Genomic DNA, 17,293 nt, shown 5'->3' with positions numbered 1-17,293 from the left:
ACAACATGCGTGCGCCGGGGGAGTTCTCGCACTGGCTCAAGGAGGGGCACCACTGCGTTTTCCTGAGCCTGGGACTGTGCAGCGCCTGGACTCTGCGGATGCCACCCCTAGCTCTGTGGCCTCATCGTTGATCACCTCGTCGTCTAGGAAGTTGGTGACAACACCTTCCTTACTTGACTCGCTGGGCTGCAGGTAAAGCAAAGCGAAACAGCCAACGCCAAAGAGACGAAAAGTGTTTGTTTTTTTAATTAGTCGGTTGCTAACGTCTCAAAGAACTTACTTTACCACATCCACTGCTCTCCTAGCGCCGCTCCCACCCCCTTCCCACGCGCGCGCCACGCTACAAATCCAAGGGGTGGGAGCAGCACAAGGCAGGGTAAGTCGAGGCAGCCCTGGCGAAGGTGGGAGGAAGTGTGGTGAGGTACACGCCGAGGACAAGCGGGGCGGAGACAGTTTCGCGGGGGGCCAGAGCACGGCACTTACAGCTTGCCCACTCCTTGTTAGCCTGGGCTGGTTACCATAGCGATCGCGTCGGCCCGAAGGAGCGTTGCTTCCGGTCGGTGCCTTGGCTGCCGGGCTGGCAACGCGATGACATCAGCCAGGACTTCCGGCGGAAGCGCACGCCAGCGAGAGTGTGGCGGGCGGCAGACGCGGTTACGCTGCATTGAACGGAGCGGCGGTCGGAGGAGCGGGAGCGGCGGGGGCCCTGGGGTCAGCTGTCCGGGTGAGTGGGCGCCGCAGGCAAGGTCTCTGGGTCCAGGCCCTGGCTCGAGCCCCGCGGGAGGCGCCGCGTGCTGCCGCGGGGTTCACTGGGCTGCTTGTCTTCCCTCGTGTTGAGAGCAGCTGCCAGGTTCCCCAGGAGTGTAGTGAGCGTCTGGGTACCACTGGACCCAAATTCTAAATAAGTCAGGGCAAAATGAGAGCTCGGTACAGGACGCGGAGGGTGGATCTTCTGCAGAAGGCAAAGGGGCCGAGGCCGGAAGGTGAGGGAGAGGAGGGATGAGAAAGAGGGAGGAAGACACGTCCTGTCAGTGTGCCGCCACACCCCGTGAAGCCTTCGCTGTGCCCCGCAGACCGAGAGAAACAGCATCAGGAGTGCCTCCGACGGGCTGACCGCCCCGAGCTCACGGCCACATTCGGGCATCTTCCTGTCTAGTCGTGAATTGAAGAGCGAGGCATTTGTCTTGAAACATCTAGCACCTTTCCCGAATTGTATCCTTTCCCGTGGAGTTGCTGAGAGCATTTGAAATACAGATGCATGCTTCAAGTTTGGACTCTCATCATGAGTTCTTCAGCTAGATAGTAAAGAACTTAAGAAGACTATACTTGCGGTTTTTTCCGATTCATGCAGATAGTAATAAATTGTCACTCCGCTTTTATACAGCTGATCTGGGGAAACCCACCTCCGGCTCCAGGGACGATGGCGTTGGAACAGATACCAAAGAAAGACTGGTACAGCGTTCTGGGGGCAGACCCGTCCGCCGATGTGTCAGACCTGAAACAAAAGTACCAGAAACTCATATTAATGGTAAGTCCTTTTATGTTTTAAATCATGGGAGAAAAAAAAATTTTTTTTGTCTTTTCGAGACAGGGTCTTGCTATGCAATTCAAGCTAGCCTTGAGCTCACTTTGTAGCCCAGGCTGGTCTTGAACTTGCTATGATCCTCCTGCCTCAGCCTCCCAAGTGCTGGGATTACAGGTGTACCGCCACCACAACCAGTGAGACAAGTTTTTAAATACGATCCGGAATTTAAATTTCAAAGAATACTGTATCACTAGAAATGAAGGTAGTCATTTATTTAATTGATCGTTTCAGTAATTTAGCAAAACACCAAAAACCCTCTATGCGGCCCAGCTTGGTGTTTAGGGCCATGAGCTGTGAGTCAGGCAATAGAGAAAGCTGACTCCCCTGACTCTTCTGTTGTCCTGAGAACTTGGACAGCTTTCCTCAACATGGTATTCAGGTCCTTAGGAAGACACAAAGGGAATAGTGGACTTCCTGTGTAAGGTACCCAACGACAGGGCTATAACCTATGTAAATGCTCGAAAGTGCAGCTGCCTGACAGCCAGGCCTGGCTGGGCAGTAGCCTCTGGCCGCATGTGATTCCCCAGTGTTTAGCCATGCTTGTCCAAGGAGAGATGTGCTCTAAGTGTAAAATACACTTAGGGTTTTGAAGTCAGTTCAAAGTGTAAAAAAATTCTAAAACTTTTACATTGATGTCATGTTAAAATGGTAGTATTTCAGCTGTTTTGCATAGGCTATGCAGAATATATGTACATGTATTTGTATGTATTACCACATTTTATTTCATCTTCTTTGCCTTTTTCAACATTAGCCTGCGTTTAGCTTTGGGTTATATTTCTATTGTATAGTGCTGATTTAGTTCCTTTTTTACACTACTTTCCACTGCATTCATCCTTTTTTTAATGAGCTGGAATAGTTCATAAGTATATATAATATCTCTCTGAACCTAAATTCATTTTTTCAGTCCATATGTTGATGGTCTTAAGCCAGTCAGAGTCTATAATAACCTGAGATTAACTGAGGTTACTAAACAGCCATTACCAACATGGCATCAGTGGTTTCTCTACAGTGAAATCACCTGTGGTGTTTTGCCTAGACTGTGTTCATGGTAAAGGGTAGCTCGCTTACTGCCAGGAATGTGCTAGGGATCTTAAACCATGTGCTGCTTTCCAAAAGATGTTCCAAATGTTAAGTCCTCTTGGTCCTTCAATTTGGAGATGTGGCTGGAGAAAACCAGGTCTGGGCACCCAGGTCAGCAGGCCTGACTGGCTCTTAGCTGGGCAGTGAGGGGCCATCTGCAGTGTCAGATCCTGAAGCTGACGAACCATTTGAGGTCTGAGTTTGGGATGTGGTAGAGTTCCAGTGGCTCCATTTGCCTAACAGCATTTGCTTCTATTAGTCTCTTCTGTGATGACTGAGCTTTCTCAGCTAGAGAGCTGAGCCTTGGAAATCCCTGCTGTGAGGGTCACCTGTGCATTGTGACGTGGCAACCACCTTTCCTTAGGAATCACTGCATTGTTCTACCCTGCCTGCATCTCATGGTGGAGGGTTCTGCTTTTTGGTTTTGATCTTTTTCCTCTGATGACTCTGTTGAGTACTTTTTGATGTAATTATTGTCTATTTGTATAATCTTTTGTGAATCGTTTTTGTTTTAAACTAAATGTATTTTTTTTTCTAGTGTGTATTGTGCGTATTTTTTCTAGTCTGTAGCTTACCAGGTTTTTTGTTTAATGGAGTTTTTCGACGTGTGGAAGCTTTTTGTTTTTGACAAGATATAATTTGTCATGGTTGTGTTTTATAGAGTGCTTTCTGTGTCTTCTCTGTGCATGTGTAAAGATGAGTTTGGCTTGGCCCTGTGGTGCTGAAGTTGAGCCCAAGATCTGTTGGCTTTGGGGCCTGAGATGTGAGAGTTCACTGGGGTGGAACCCAAAGCTCCAGGTGGAGGAAGAAACCTGGTCCCTGGAGGAGGACCTAAAGACCTCCTGCTAGGTCACACCTCTTCAAGGGCCCACACCATCCAGTGCCCCCAGGCTGGGGACCAAACCTTTAAGCCTGGAACTTAGGGGCCATTCCAGACCCAACCTCCAGCAGGTACCATTTATTTCCATCGCCTCACATTTTGGTGTCTCTCACCTGCTTTTTCTCTTCTATTTGTTCTTGTCATTTATGCTTTTTGCCCTTTTCAAAAAATATTACTCTTTTGTTACCGCAGTGAAATTTCAGGGGGGAACAGGTGTCGGTGTGTGTATTAATTTGCCATTTATAGATGCCCTGCACTGTTTCCACTTCCCCTGGGTGCTAGTCCCCTATTTCGCTGTACACTTTGCCACATACCTGGTGCATGGTGATCCATCCTCTGCCTCACCCATTTGGAAACGGTCTCAGTGCCCCTGGGCTGCATCCCCTTCCTCCTGGTACCCGCTCCTGGTCCCTGTGTGTTGGGAGCTGCGAATTGAGGAATGGGGAACAGTTAGCGTGTCTGGAGGTGGTGGCCTTGGGCTAGCCTGGCATGTTGGCTCTGGGGGTGGTCACAGTCCCTGGAGAGCTGAAGGAGTGGCTGCATCCACATCACTGGGAGGGAGAGACAGGCGGTGGTTTGGTACAGAAGTCCCTGAGCTTGTGTTGGTGGCTGCGTTTTGCTCTGAAGTAGGAACAGAGCTGCTGTTGAGGGAAGGTGGCAGATGCCAGGCACCAGCGGTAGCTGCAGAGCATCCTGGCCTTTCTGGCTACGTCCTCGTGCTGGTGTGGTGTGGAGCAGTGACTGTGAGCCACACGCTGCCCGGCGGGGACGGGGGAGGGAGTACGTGGAGACTGAGTGCGCAGTGGCTCACACAGTTGCAGTTTGCCCATGCTGTGGCCTCAGCCCTGGCTTTTGGCGCTCACAGGCCTGTAGAGCCAGGGTGTTAGGCTGCCATTTGCAGCTAAGGGACTGAGACCTGCTACAGTTTCCTGGTTTGTCAAAGACACAGTGAGCAGCCGTGAAAAACCTAGGCGTGATCACATCGCCTCTGCCATGGACTTCACTTTACCGAGTCATTGCCACCCAGAAAGGCTTTGTGTTGTTGAAAGGCACACTTTTCCTTACTCTAGATTTCCATAGAATGTTCTTGAACAGTTACGACTTATCATGCAAGGTCAGACACAATTACTTTTCTCTGCTTTACTTTTGATGGGCTCAAGCTTACATACAGGTTATGGAGTGAAACTTCCTTATTCATTTTGTGCCATAAGGAGAGTTTCTGATAGATTTAAGGAGAAAATTACAAAGGCAGGCCGTATAATTTATTGTGTTTATCAGTTTCTTTTTCCATAGAAACAGGCATCTACATCTCGTATTTTTTGTTTCCAAATTTGAATTAGCATATTTTCTCAGTTTGTGTTTTTTCATTAATGTCACAAAACAGTTGGCGCATAGACTTACATTTGAATACCATTCTGTATCTAATTTTATAAAAAAGACGCATTTATTACGTAGTTTTCCAAGTTCATAAGACTTTGAATTTAACACCTCCACATAATATAGTTGTTGAATAAAATATTGCTAAATCGTAGGCTGTTGAGTTTACAATGCATGTTAGTTTAGTAAATACTGTTTGCTTATTTCAGTTTTTATAAATGTAATGCTTACTCAAGGTCTTAATTCTGAAAAACTCTTATTGACTGGGAGACTTAAAATGCTTAAAAGATACATGCAACTATAAAGTGCAGAATTAGCTTTAAGTGTATGTATTTCATGTCCATTAAGCCTATTGCCAAATAATTTACTATGTTAAATTAAAGTGGCTGAATCAGTATTTCCTTCTTTCCTAAAGGGGCATTGCTATTTGTATATTGCAAATTTCTAATTTATTAGTTTTCCACTGATAACATTTGAATAATAGTGCATTGCTTTTAAAAATAATTGGGAATCCAGAATAATCAGTTACATAGTTTCATATTTTTTTTGCAGTTATACATGTGCACATTGTTGTTTACTGAACATAAAGCTTTTCAAATTGAAAATTGGGGGTCTTTTCCCATTGATGTTGATAATGTTTTAAGGTATCTTGCAATTGGAAAAGAATTACAGTGCTGGAAAATTACATGCTGTTACAATATGTCCCATACTATTAAAGAAAACTCATGTAATTTGAGGCAGGAGTGTGCAGGGTGCTCTCATTGTTAATGCTGGAGGGGTATAAAGTACCACTTAATACCCACATAGGCATTTGGAGGGTCTTTTCTTCATTGTAACCGCTTATCTATGGATTAGCATTGAGCTCCTTATGTAATACATTTTAACGTCCTGAAAAAGAAGATGGAAAGGGTACCTGTACAATAGTCAGGAAAATTACCACCTCAGAAAGAAAGGGAGTAAGAACAGCTCTTTCAGAAAGTCTTTTGACTGCATTACAAAGCAAAGCAATCTTGATTACAGGAAAGGTACTTAGGCATTAAGAGAAGTTTTGTACAAAACAATCTGGGAATATTTTCAATAATTGGAAATAATCAAAAATTGGAAAGGTATGACTGGTCTTGTAGTGAGCATTATTATTTTTGTTAACGTAGTTAACTCTTTACTGTTTTGCTGTCATCTGTGTGTCACACAGGATGTAAGATATTTGGCAATAAATTACCTGGGTATTTTATGGAGACTCTCTTACAAACTATCTTCTGTTCCTGTCACAAACAAACAAACATCACCAGGCTTACTTGCGCCTGTGTGTGCTCTCAGCCCTTGGGAGGCTGAGGAAGGAGGAGGCTCTCCATGAATTTTGTAGCCAGCCAGGGCTACATCCTGAGTGCAAGGCCAGTCTAGACTACGAAGTGAAATTCTCAGAGACAAAAAACTACCCTTTTTGTGATAAAAGTGGCAAGAATAAGATTTTTGTTTTTGTACCAGGGATAGAACTCATGACCTCGCAGTTAACAGGTAGGTGTTTATGCCACTGAACTAAATTCCTGGCCTGGAATAAGACATTTTAATAAGTAGTAATTTTTAGCTGATCCCCGGCACTGCATAGCACATCTTCTTCTCATTGCTTTGTGTGTATTCATGCCCATTAACTGTGGTGAGGCACAGAATAGCCCCAGCATACTCCGTATTGAGGAAACTGAGTCAGAGTGGGAAACACGCTAATTAGTTGTAAGAAATTGTGACACATTCTGCATATATGTGAGGTGAGGTGGCAGCTGCCGCTTGGGTTTTTTTAAGTGATTTTCAGGGTACCTGCAGCAGTGACAGAAAAAACAGCATTTGTGGGGCATAAGCTGGGGCTCGAAGGTCTTGGATTTGAATTCTGCCTCTGACCGATCCAGCCCCGTAACTTCCGGGCTAGGCTGTCTCCAGATGTGAGTCATGTGTGATGAATACAGGTGCTCCTTGATTTACAAGTGCATTGCCTGAATCCCAGTCAACCCCTTCTAAGCTGAAGATATTAATCAGATATGGTTTGAAAGGGCAAGGTCCTAGTGCAGCATGGAGTGCTCGCCTAGCACGTGCGAGACCTGGGTGCAGAGAGCATGAGTCCACCTGACCCGCAGCAGATGCTAGTGCAGCACACGAGGACCTGTCAGCAGGGTGCTGGCTGTGATGCCAGCAGCAATGTGGGCTCCATAGAAGATCAGATTCCAGTAGGATGTCTGCTGACCACCCCTGGCTTCGCCTGGCATACAGAGAAGGGTGGAGAGTCCTGTCATGTCACCTAGGCCAGGTTTGTCTGTGTTCCTGGGAGGCGAGCTCCGTGCTGGCCCAGCTCGGGCAAGTGAATTAAATCTTTTCTGTCGTGGGTTAGCTATACACAGAAAACATCCAGCATGGTGCTTGGTGCAGTGGAAATGCTCGGTTATGTCGCATCTTAATTCAGCTTCAGACCTGGAGCAAGTGTCTTTCTGTTTGACTGAAGGTTGAGATTTGGGGGTTTTTTTCTTTTTTTCTTCAGCATGATCCAAACAACACTTCAGTTCTTAGTGGCTTCAGAGTCACTGTTGTGAAGGTGCGGTTTGTCCTGTGAAGAGGCAGATGTAGGGAAGACAGTGGACAGCATTCCATGTCCTCCGTTTTACCCTGCACACAAGGCTGATGGTGTCTGTCTGCCACTGCGTCTTCACAGATTTGACCCCTGGATCCCTCCAGGCCACTTCTCCCAGAGAAGCCCTCTGCGTGGCCAAGCCAGGACAACGATGAGCCATCTGGCTGTCGCCTGGTGGTCGTTGGCAGTGGTGTCAGTTAAGTGCCTCGGTTTGGCTGTCACTGTTGGAGGACATTTTAACAGACCTGCGCATGGTCTTTGTGTCCTTTGAATTCACTGCTGCTACTAGGACGCAAAATGGTGTCTAAATGTGTCGTCGTCTGAGCCTAGGCTCAGTGAAGGGACCGCCTGGATAAGCAGACATGTCCAAGGCTGTCCCCTGTCCCTTCTCTTGGTGGTGGCAGTGATGAGGTTATGTTAGCCCCCCCACCCCAGGTCATTGTTTTGCTTTGCATGATTGTAGTTAACCCATGGTCATCCATGGTTTGAAAGCTGCATTAAGGGCTGGGGATTTAGCTCAGTGGCTTAAGTACTACCCTGGTAAGCACAAGGTTGTGAGTTCGATCCCTGTACCAAAAAAGAAAAAAAAGAAAGCCACATTAAATAGAAAATCCTAGAAATGGTGAGTGGTATGACGACTTCCTGTGCTGTTACTCTGTCCTGCAAAGCCGCACAGCTGGGCACCCCAAAACAGAAGTACCGCTCTGTGAATAAATCCAAGAAGAGCTACCTGAATTGCATCTTTCTTGGGGGTGCGCTGGGTCTTGGCTGGGCAGGGTTTTGTTTTCTTGTTGGTCTTCCCTCCGTCTTAAAACCCTGAGGCCTGTAACTGATTGCTAAGCGCACCTGATTGTGTTGCTGAATTAACATGTTGAAGACCATTGGGTCTCTGGAGCATTTCCTGAGTTGTTTGGTTGTATTTCCAGTAATGACATCATTTGAGGTGAATGCCAAATCTCTTTAGAAAATTTGCAGATAGCTTAATCAGATTAAGTCAAAAAATTCTTTTAATTTTGACTATTGCTGAAAATAGGTTTTTAATCTTTTCAATGAGACTTTGTTTTATATAAATCATAAATATATAAACTGTAGTCTATTTAAGTGTGTTCTTAAAGTGTGGTACCCATTATTTATATATAATTTTAGATGGTACACAGGGAGCAGTTTTTTACACAGACAGTTGTGTCTTTGCCATAAAACTGTATTTATCACAGTTTATGTATATGTAACTCGTGACATACAGGTATCACAGCCCATACAGCACTGGGCTATGCATGCAAGAGAGCTAACAGAATGTGGGGCAAAAATCCTGCAGATAGTGTGAGAACACTGGGAATTCAGCCGGCCACAGTTGGAACCTCTGCCCGCCGCCTTATAACTGGGCAGTGCTGTAGTGAAGTGCAAGCCGGCCCTGTGAGCCGCATACCTGTCCTCTGGCCACCTGAGGCTGTGGAGCCAGGCTTCTGCCCTGGTCTCTGGTGTGTGTCCTGCATCAGCCTAAGCATGGGGCGCTGCCATGCACCACATGGTACTCACTGTGAGGAGATGCCACTGTGCTCTGTGCATATTTCTTTAACAGGGCTGTGTCATGGTTCAGCAAGAGTTATGTTAACAAGTGAACAAGATGAAAGATTGAGCAGAGCAGCTTTCTAGCTCTGGAGATATACACTGCCCACTGTAAAATCAGGACTGGTCAGCTGGCTTCTTGACTAATGCTGCCTGTCACTCTGGGCTTTGGGCATCTCCTCCTGTGGAATGGGGGCTGGGCAGCCCCGGCCATGCTTTCCTTACTGTCCTCAGCTGAGTGTTCAAACGTGGGGTGAACTAGGTCTGCGGTCAGGAAGAATGTGGTCCCTGACCAGGCGCGTTTTGCAGAAGAGAGTGGAAAGTGCACCAGAGGCTGACATGTGTCCATGTGGCGCTGTGCTTATTAAACGCTAGTGACGCTGTGCTTATTAAACATAGTGACGCTTGCTTCTCTCTGTTCCTGAAAAGTGTGTCTTCTTGGAGAAATTTATGCTCTGTTAGCCCCCTAGTTTCTACTAAAGTGTGTGTGTGTGTGTGTGTGTGTGTGTGTGTGTGTGTGTTTCTAGGACTGGGGCTGCACCAGGACCTCTGCTGGCCAGTCAGGCCTGCAGCGCAGAGCTGCCTCCCCTTTTAAATTGGAGACAGGTCTCCCTAGGTTGCCAGGCCAACATCTTGCCTCTGCCCCCTGAGGAGCTTGGATCACAGGCATGCATCATGATGCCTGGCTAAGCTGTGCTTCACACTCGTGCACCACATCAGCTGAAGAACAAGGGCGCACAGTGTTCTGTCCCTGTAGCGGTGTAGACTCTGCTTATGGATTGTTTTCTCTTAGCATAGCTTGTCATTGAGCTAATCCCACCTTTTGAGAAATTTTTTCCTTGCTTCAGTTTACTGTATTTTTCAGAAAAAAAAAAAATCTTAAAAAGTTTCATCACTGCTAATCTTTTTAAGCTTAATGTGGGTATAAATACCCCACAATTTGCTTTTACAGAAAGCAAAAGAAAGAAATCTTAAAATGTCTTTGTAATTATTCCCTGACTTGCTTAATAGGAAACCTGAGAGGAGGTGGGGCCTTGGTACTGTGTGAGGCTGGAGCTTCAGAGCAGCCAGGGAGCTGAGAGCCCTGAGGGATGGAGCTTGGGCTGGGGCTGAGTGTGGGACTGGGTGAGTATAGGACGTGACACTCCTGGCTCCTAGGTAAGTGGGCGGGCTGGGCATGAGCACTGCTGTCAGATCAGGTGACATGTGGAAGCCAGAGACTCGATTACTTTCAAAATTGTGTCAAATAGCACCAAATGAAAATTTAAATGGGAATACTGTTTTGTTTTAACATACATTTACATTTAGAATTTCCTTGTGATCTGGTGTAACATTTTTTTCGCTTACGCAAACATCCAAGAAAAAAAAAATCCAAAAGAGAATTTTGTCTTCCTTCCAGAGGAATTAGTATCTCCCTGCAGTTTCTTTTCACACCGAGATCCAGCCCAGCGCCTGTCTCTCCTATTTCACCAGGACAGGTTCTTGCTGAGTTGCCAAGTTGCTTGGCTGAGATCCCCCCCCCCCCCCCCCGTACCAGGATCTAAGGGTGTACCACCACACTGCTCTTGGCTGCTTTACTGCTAAACATTTGTAAGAAACCAACTTTATTGAGGTTAATTTATCCATAATAAATATTAACTGCATTGACTTATGTGCACTCGCTCCTTGTTTAACGACCTCCCTGTTGAAGGATGACCACCGAGGCACCCTGAAGGGACCCAAGACCCGCTGCTGCTCAGGCTTCCATGCCATGCTGTGTAGAGAACCTTGCTGGCTTTCTGAATGCTGTACCTTGTGGACACAGGACTGTAATTGTTGATTGTACTGTATAGTAGGGAGCTGAGAGTTACACAAATAAATGCAGTCATCAAGAGTTTTTGACCATTTCTTTGTTCTGAGTATTCTAATGTACATACTATATACAGTTCCTTATTTAGTGACCAATTCATTTAACAACCTAGTTGCAGGAGTGGAATTCAGTAGTTGAACCAGGAGTGTCTGGATGGTACAGGTGTGTGTACAAAGTATGTAAATTATATAAAATGTGAAACTGTATATGCATTTGTTTGTAATTTACATGCTGTATGATAAACAAATGTGTTTAACTTTAAAAATTTATAGTAAAAGACATGTTGCCACTCATCATCCTCCAAGCCCTCCCCCTTGTTTCAAACACACTATCCCATCACCCTTGCCGTTTTCTGAGGCAGCTCTGGCATCCTCTCTCAGAATGGCCTTTAGATCCACTCTTGTGGTTTTGATGTCTGGAACTAAATCAAGAGTACCTTGATTGCTGGGGAAAGCCGGAAGTCTTGTGGTGCCACAGCAGGTGGGTACGGGGCTGAGAACCTGGTGTCACGGCAGCAGCATTCACCGTGCTTTTATCATCACACCTGGTAAAGGCACAGAAGAGGTGTCTTCAGAGAGTGCCACAGACCATGAAATGAGTGTGTTAGCAGCAAAGGGGAAGATTTTGAGGGAGATTCCTAGTAACGTGTCGTCTACTGTAACACCTTTTCATTCCTCCATTTGCCATGCATTTTGACCACCTCACTTGTACAAGAAGGCACACCGTTGGACCTTGGAAGTGTATGACTGTGATCGCACTGAAGGACAGCACTTTGATCATCACAGTTACTCTGTGCTCCCAGCCTCCTTTAGGCAATCACGGATCTGCTTTCTATCACTTGACATTTCTCTGCTATTTGTTTAGGCTCTAAAAATATCTTGCTGATTTATTTGGCCATTATGGGGCTTAATTATTAATTAAGGTTTTTAAAGAGAGATGAGTTTATGTCCTCACACTCTTGAAAAGAAAAGCTGAGAGCATATGTATAGTGTGTGTCCAAGAAGGTTGCCTGAGAGTCCTGCTGTTGCCATGGGGAGATGCCACGGTGAGTGGGTGTGTTCTGTCAGGCTAAAGATAACCGTCATTTGCATAGGGAAAACCATGCATTGAGGTGGGGCACCCTTTACAGTTTGCCTTCAGGAAATCAGGGATTTTAGCTCATTAATCCCCTCTGACTTGTGAAGGTTATTTATGTTTTGATTAGTTTTTCCTCTTATTTTCCAATTATTTGTTATTGAGCTGTAATAATTTGTTATATATAACATATGTATGCCTCAGTTGTTTTCTTCCGATATTGCTGACTATCAGTGGAGCATTATCTTTGCTGCAGTGTGTGTGGTGTCTGGGAAAGATGTGCCTTCTCCTTACCTTACAGCATTTATAAGTACACAGGATTCTTGTAGTTGCTTAAGATAATCCAAAATACTTTCTTTGAGAATTACAGTTTTTAAGCTGGTTAAAGGTGTGGATTTAGATGCTTATGGGGCTAAAACAGTTTGAGGGTGTCTTTTGCAATCCATTCATCAGTTTACTCAAAATTTGTTTGGAGGCTCAGGTACATTTCTAGGCTCTGTTCTCGATGCTATGGATATTGCAGACTTCACTGGTAGAGAAAGAGTCACATGTGTAAATAATAGTGTCTGGTATAATCAGTATTACAAGTGCAGTATATTGACTCGAAATGTGATCTGAAAGGGTGGCTGGTATGGCACAGTGATTAAGAGTCCTGGCTTTGAGTCTCTTCACCCTGTTTTTGATTTGTGTAACTCAGGAAGAATGAGTTAACTTCTGTTGGCCTCGGTTTCTTACTTGTAAAGCTCGGGATAATGCCTTCTCCACGTGTTTCCTAAAGATAAATACAATGGTGAATGTAGAGCATGTAGCCAGTTTCTTCTGTGTGCTACCGTACTATACATTATAATCATAGACATTATATATAAAACACAGAGGTCCAGGAAGGGTTATATAATACTATTATCATAATGACATACAAATTTAATTATGTTGAGCAGAAAAAATTTAAAAGTGATAAAATTTGGCTATTTGTATATTTACATACATGCTGTATATGTTGTATATTTACATACATGCTATATATGTTGTATATTTACATATGCAGATTGCTGGATAGGGTTGTACTGAAATAGGAAAAACCAAAATGCATTTCCTCCTTATTACTCATACAGTACTTGTGACGCCCAGTTAGCAGGAATTTTTCCCCACACATCAGGCAGTCTCCAAGTGGGCACCATTTGGATGTCTTGTACTTCATCTCTGGCACTGTGACAGGCTGCTCTGCCAGCGTGATTGGCGTACATGCTGTCCAGTGGGATAGTAAAAGTGTGCTTCTGGTGGTGTCATGCAGGAATAGCCCAGCATACTACTTCTGGTCATAGGCCCTTCATCTGGTGCATTCTATCTACTCTGCATCTGGCTGCATGAATCAAGCAGTTTGCCTCACCATACCTACTTCCTCCATGATGTTTCTGCCTCAGAGCAGTTGATCATGGGCTGAAATATCTAAAACCAAGAGCCAAAAATCAGCCTTTCCTTCTTTAAGTTTGTGTCAGGTAGTTTTAATTACTTTCTGTGTTGCTGGGACAAAATACCTGATGCCGGAAACATTAAGAATGAGTCTATTTTGGCTCATGTTTTAGTCTGTAATCAGCTGGCTTCAAGGCAGGGTGGCATGGCAGGAGGACTTGGCAGGAGAGAGCTGCCCCATAGCATGGTAGACAGGAAGAAGAGAGTAAAGGGAGGAGGTGGAAAGGGAAAGACAGCCATCTGGGTCACATCTAGGCCTCACAGCAAGTCAGCTGCTATAGTGATGCTGTATCCGTTGACCTTCCAGAGATCCCCTAGTGATGCTTCAGGGAGACATCTAGATGTAAACCATAACAGGTAGTGTGCCACAGCAGTGGGAGAGCTGACTAGGACAGAAAGTTGCTGTCAGAGGAGAGGGGTTGTTGCTGTCACTATACATGGCCATGTGGTTTATAAGCCTTTGGAACTGGTTTGGAGGAGGAGTTTGGAAAGGTTTGGAGGTGCAGGCTAGTGAAGCTTTAGAATGCCGTAAGCAGAGCTTGGTGGGTAATTCTGTTCAGAACTCCGAAGACAGGGTGCCAGTTAAAGCTAGGCTCATGTTTCAGAGGTGAACAGGGACTCGAGTAGGGGCCAGACATTTTATTGACTGGCAAAATAGTTATCTACATTTTGTCAGTATCCTGAGATTTCACATGAGTCTGAATTAACAGGTGAGAACTAACTGATCTGGAGGTGTATATTTCAAATTAACCTAGCATTCACACTGTAGTTATGCTGTTTGCTTTTAGCCAGATTTATTCTGAGTTTGGGGAACAAAAAAAAAGCAGAAAGACTTGAAAAATTAAATTTTGGCCAGGGAAGAAGCACATATATAGTTGGTGGCTGCAGGTGGAATAGTGGCCAAGGACAGTAATATCCTTAAAAGGAACCCATGTATATGAACTAGGAATGAGAAAGATATCTCAGAGGCTTTGGGGAATCAACAAGACCATGCCTTTGCAGGCATAAGGTTGCAACTGTGAGCCTTTTGTTTAGAAAAGAATCCCCAGGCCCGCTGCTCAAGAAGGACTCTCCGGGGAATGGGCTTTTGAGACTCATTTCACATGTGCAACCATTTAAGCACTCAGTGGCCACTGTAGCCATAGTCCAAGGGGGCCTGGCTACTGCTTAGACTGATAGAAAAACCATGGTTTCTTCCACATGATACTGTGTTTTTCAGGCCTGCAGAATGCAAGAGTTATGGGGTCATGGGGGCTTCTACCCAGATTTCAGAAGAAAACCTGGAGGGCCAGGCAATGTGCCCCTGAGAGGGAGATATCTGGAGCTAAGGGAATGAAGCCAAGGATGTAGTAGCAATCCCTGGAAGTCCAAGATGCCAGGAACATGGAAAATCTGCTGAGGGAAGCCATAGACAGTGAGGAGAACCAGCACGAGAGAGAAGCCATGTGGTTAGCAGCTGGCAGGTGATAGAGGTAGGGGCTACCCATTCCATCTGGAACTCACTGCTCATCACCCTGTGCCCTGGACACCAGTGTGGAGCTATGGAATTTTTTTGACCCTGCTCTGCTTGGATCTTACTTTGGTCTGATTATTTTCAACTTGCTTTTTCCTCCATTTTTGAAATGCCAGTGCTAATCCTGTGCCATTGTAAATTGGAAATATGCATCTTCCTTTAAAAAATTTATAGGCGTTCACAATTAAGAGTTTGCCCCGAGTCTCCAAGGCCACATGGACTCTTGAGTCTTTTTGTGTATGTGTTTGGTACTGGGGATTGAACCCTGTCCCTTCATGCTGAGCTACATCCTCAGCCCATTTTTATTTTTTGTTTTGAGACAGAGTTTCGGACTTTTGGGCAATGCTGGAATTGCTGAGGGTTGGGGAAGGGTATGTATGTTTTCAGTTGAGCATGATACAGTTCCATAAGGTGAAATTACGATGTTGTGTTTACTGGAGGTAAATGTGGCTTACAGAGACATATTTGGGTGACAAGGGGTGGAAAGTGACAGTTAAACTGGGTTGTTAACTTGATTGGTTTGAGGCTGCCCAGGGAATTGGTAAAGCAAGCTTCTGGGTGTGCATGGGTGGGCCACAGAGGTGTGACCTTGGAAGCATATGTCATCCTTGATCCCTCCATGACTGTACTGTTGCCGTGTTTGCTTCTAGGCCACCACAGAGTGAGCAGCTTTGCCCCACTGAGCCCTTCTGCCATGATGTTTCTGCAACCTGCCAGCCATAGACTGGACCTCAGAAACTGGAAGCCAAAATGAACCTTTCCTCCCTTACATTTTAGATGTCAGGTGCATTCCTACTACGAGGAAAGCTGACCATTTAGAGCTGACCTGTGGGGCGGAGTGTCAGCTCCCACAGGTAAAGCTCTGCACTGCCACCACCGCCTCTGTCACTGCAGACCTCACATTTTGACTTGTGCCTCTGATGAACTGGCTCTGGGTGGGCTTTGTCACAGACCCTCCCGAATTTAAATTAATTTGCTTGAGGCAGGATGTAGGAAATCTGTACACTGACCCATTTGTTGCAAGAGACATTTTAAAGGATATAAACAAACATTCAGATGAAGAGATCATAGCATGAGATTTGGAAGGATCTGTAATACAGGAGCTTCTGTTTCCATGGACTTAGAGCACAGCACCCTCCCAGCAGGTGGCAGGGTTCTTGATCACTGGCCTGGGGCTCTCCAAACCTTGTCTTTCGGATGTTTGATGGAGCCTTTGCTGTTCAGCCAGGCTGTGTGATCATCTCAGCCTTAAGTGCCTCTGCCCCACCCATAGAGGGTGGGGATGTTGGTTCTGCCAGTCTAGTCCTCTGGTGCACAGCCCCATCCTGAAGCTGTCCAGGGGTCCCAACACTAGTCATCTCACTAGCACACAGAAGACAAACTCGAGACACTCCAAGGGTTTTAGGAGCTTCATGCCACGAAATGGTGGTAGAGACCAAATCTCATATCATGATGCCAGAGGTGTGATTTATGAAGCTTCAGTACTTAACGAGCATGTTAAGAGTTCAAGAGGAGATTTGATTAAATAGAACTTTCGCATCACCCGTGGACCTGCCCCTTGAAAGCTGCCCTTCCACTGTGGATGCTGCATTGCACGCCGAGAAGCCAGTCCTCTTGCTCCTCTTGCTCGGCTGCAGGAGTGGAAGAGCTCTGGGCTGGTCTGTGACAGTGCCTGCTCTTCCCCTTGGGTTGAGGGCTCCTCCCTGCAGCATCTTGTTTGAGCCGTCACAGCTTCACTGGCTGGCACAGTGTCTAGGTTGTAGGAATGTATTTTTTGAAGGATACATTTTTGGGTTGCTAGCCTTAACGTGGATAATATTTTGTCTAAATCGCCTTATTGAAGATACTATGTTTTGTCAATTGCTTGGTAAACAAATGAATTGTTAACTACCTCTATAGGCAGTATTTCCTAAGCATTAGGTAGCAGTAGTGTGTCATGCTTAAGTGTACCTGTAGAATTGTTTTTCAACTTTTGAATTGTTTTTCAACTTTTGTAATCTTGACGCGGTGTTACAGTATACAGGACACGTGTTGTAGAGCCTCTTTACCTAACTTTTTGTAACATGCTTTCCTTTAAGCAGATGGACACCTTGTAGAACCAATGGCACTGCCACTCGAGTCAGTGCATCCCTGTCACCTGCCTGTCTGCACTGCCCTCAGGTTCACTAGGGAATTACCAGTGACAGCTCCCCAGCCCTGCTGCAGCAGCTGGGGAGCAGCTGCTTCATAATCACAGCTTTGCAAATTGGGATACCCGAATATTAGCTCCGAATATGTGTGTTTGC

The 17,293-nt window shown here is 45.5% G+C and overlaps 2 protein-coding genes across 4 annotated transcripts in view; one reads left to right on the top strand and one right to left on the bottom strand.

The window, feature by feature from the left end:
- Positions 1-578: 578 nt before the first annotated feature.
- Dnajc24 (DnaJ heat shock protein family (Hsp40) member C24) overlaps positions 579-17,293 on the top strand; it is a 30,960-nt gene continuing 14,245 nt past the window's right edge. The window contains exons 1-2 of the mRNA XM_003464481.5: positions 579-724; positions 1,385-1,528. Coding sequence (XP_003464529.1) covers positions 1,421-1,528 — 108 coding nt within the window. The 5' untranslated portion in view covers positions 579-724; positions 1,385-1,420. The remainder of the gene's footprint in view (positions 725-1,384; positions 1,529-17,293) is intronic.
- Immp1l (inner mitochondrial membrane peptidase subunit 1) overlaps positions 3,839-17,293 on the bottom strand; it is a 78,189-nt gene continuing 64,734 nt past the window's right edge. The window contains exons 6-7 of one of the 3 annotated variants that reach the window (XM_063256742.1): positions 11,388-11,495; positions 3,839-3,970 (exon numbers count right to left, since the gene is read on the bottom strand). In XM_063256742.1, the coding sequence (XP_063112812.1) occupies positions 11,490-11,495 (6 nt within the window). In that variant the 3' untranslated portion in view covers positions 3,839-3,970; positions 11,388-11,489. Of the gene's footprint in view, positions 3,971-10,743; positions 11,496-17,293 lie in introns of those variants that run through there. The other 2 variants (XM_063256740.1, XM_063256743.1) reach the window with 2 other exon arrangements.

The sequence above is a fragment of the Cavia porcellus genome, unplaced genomic scaffold, assembly GCF_034190915.1.
Source record: "Cavia porcellus strain 051 isolate PalLab524CR breed Dunkin Hartley unplaced genomic scaffold, mCavPor4.1 scaffold_9, whole genome shotgun sequence".
NCBI lineage: Eukaryota > Metazoa > Chordata > Mammalia > Rodentia > Caviidae > Cavia > Cavia porcellus.
Note: the sequence above shows the minus strand (reverse complement) of the source record. Positions and strands in the feature narration are given on the sequence as shown.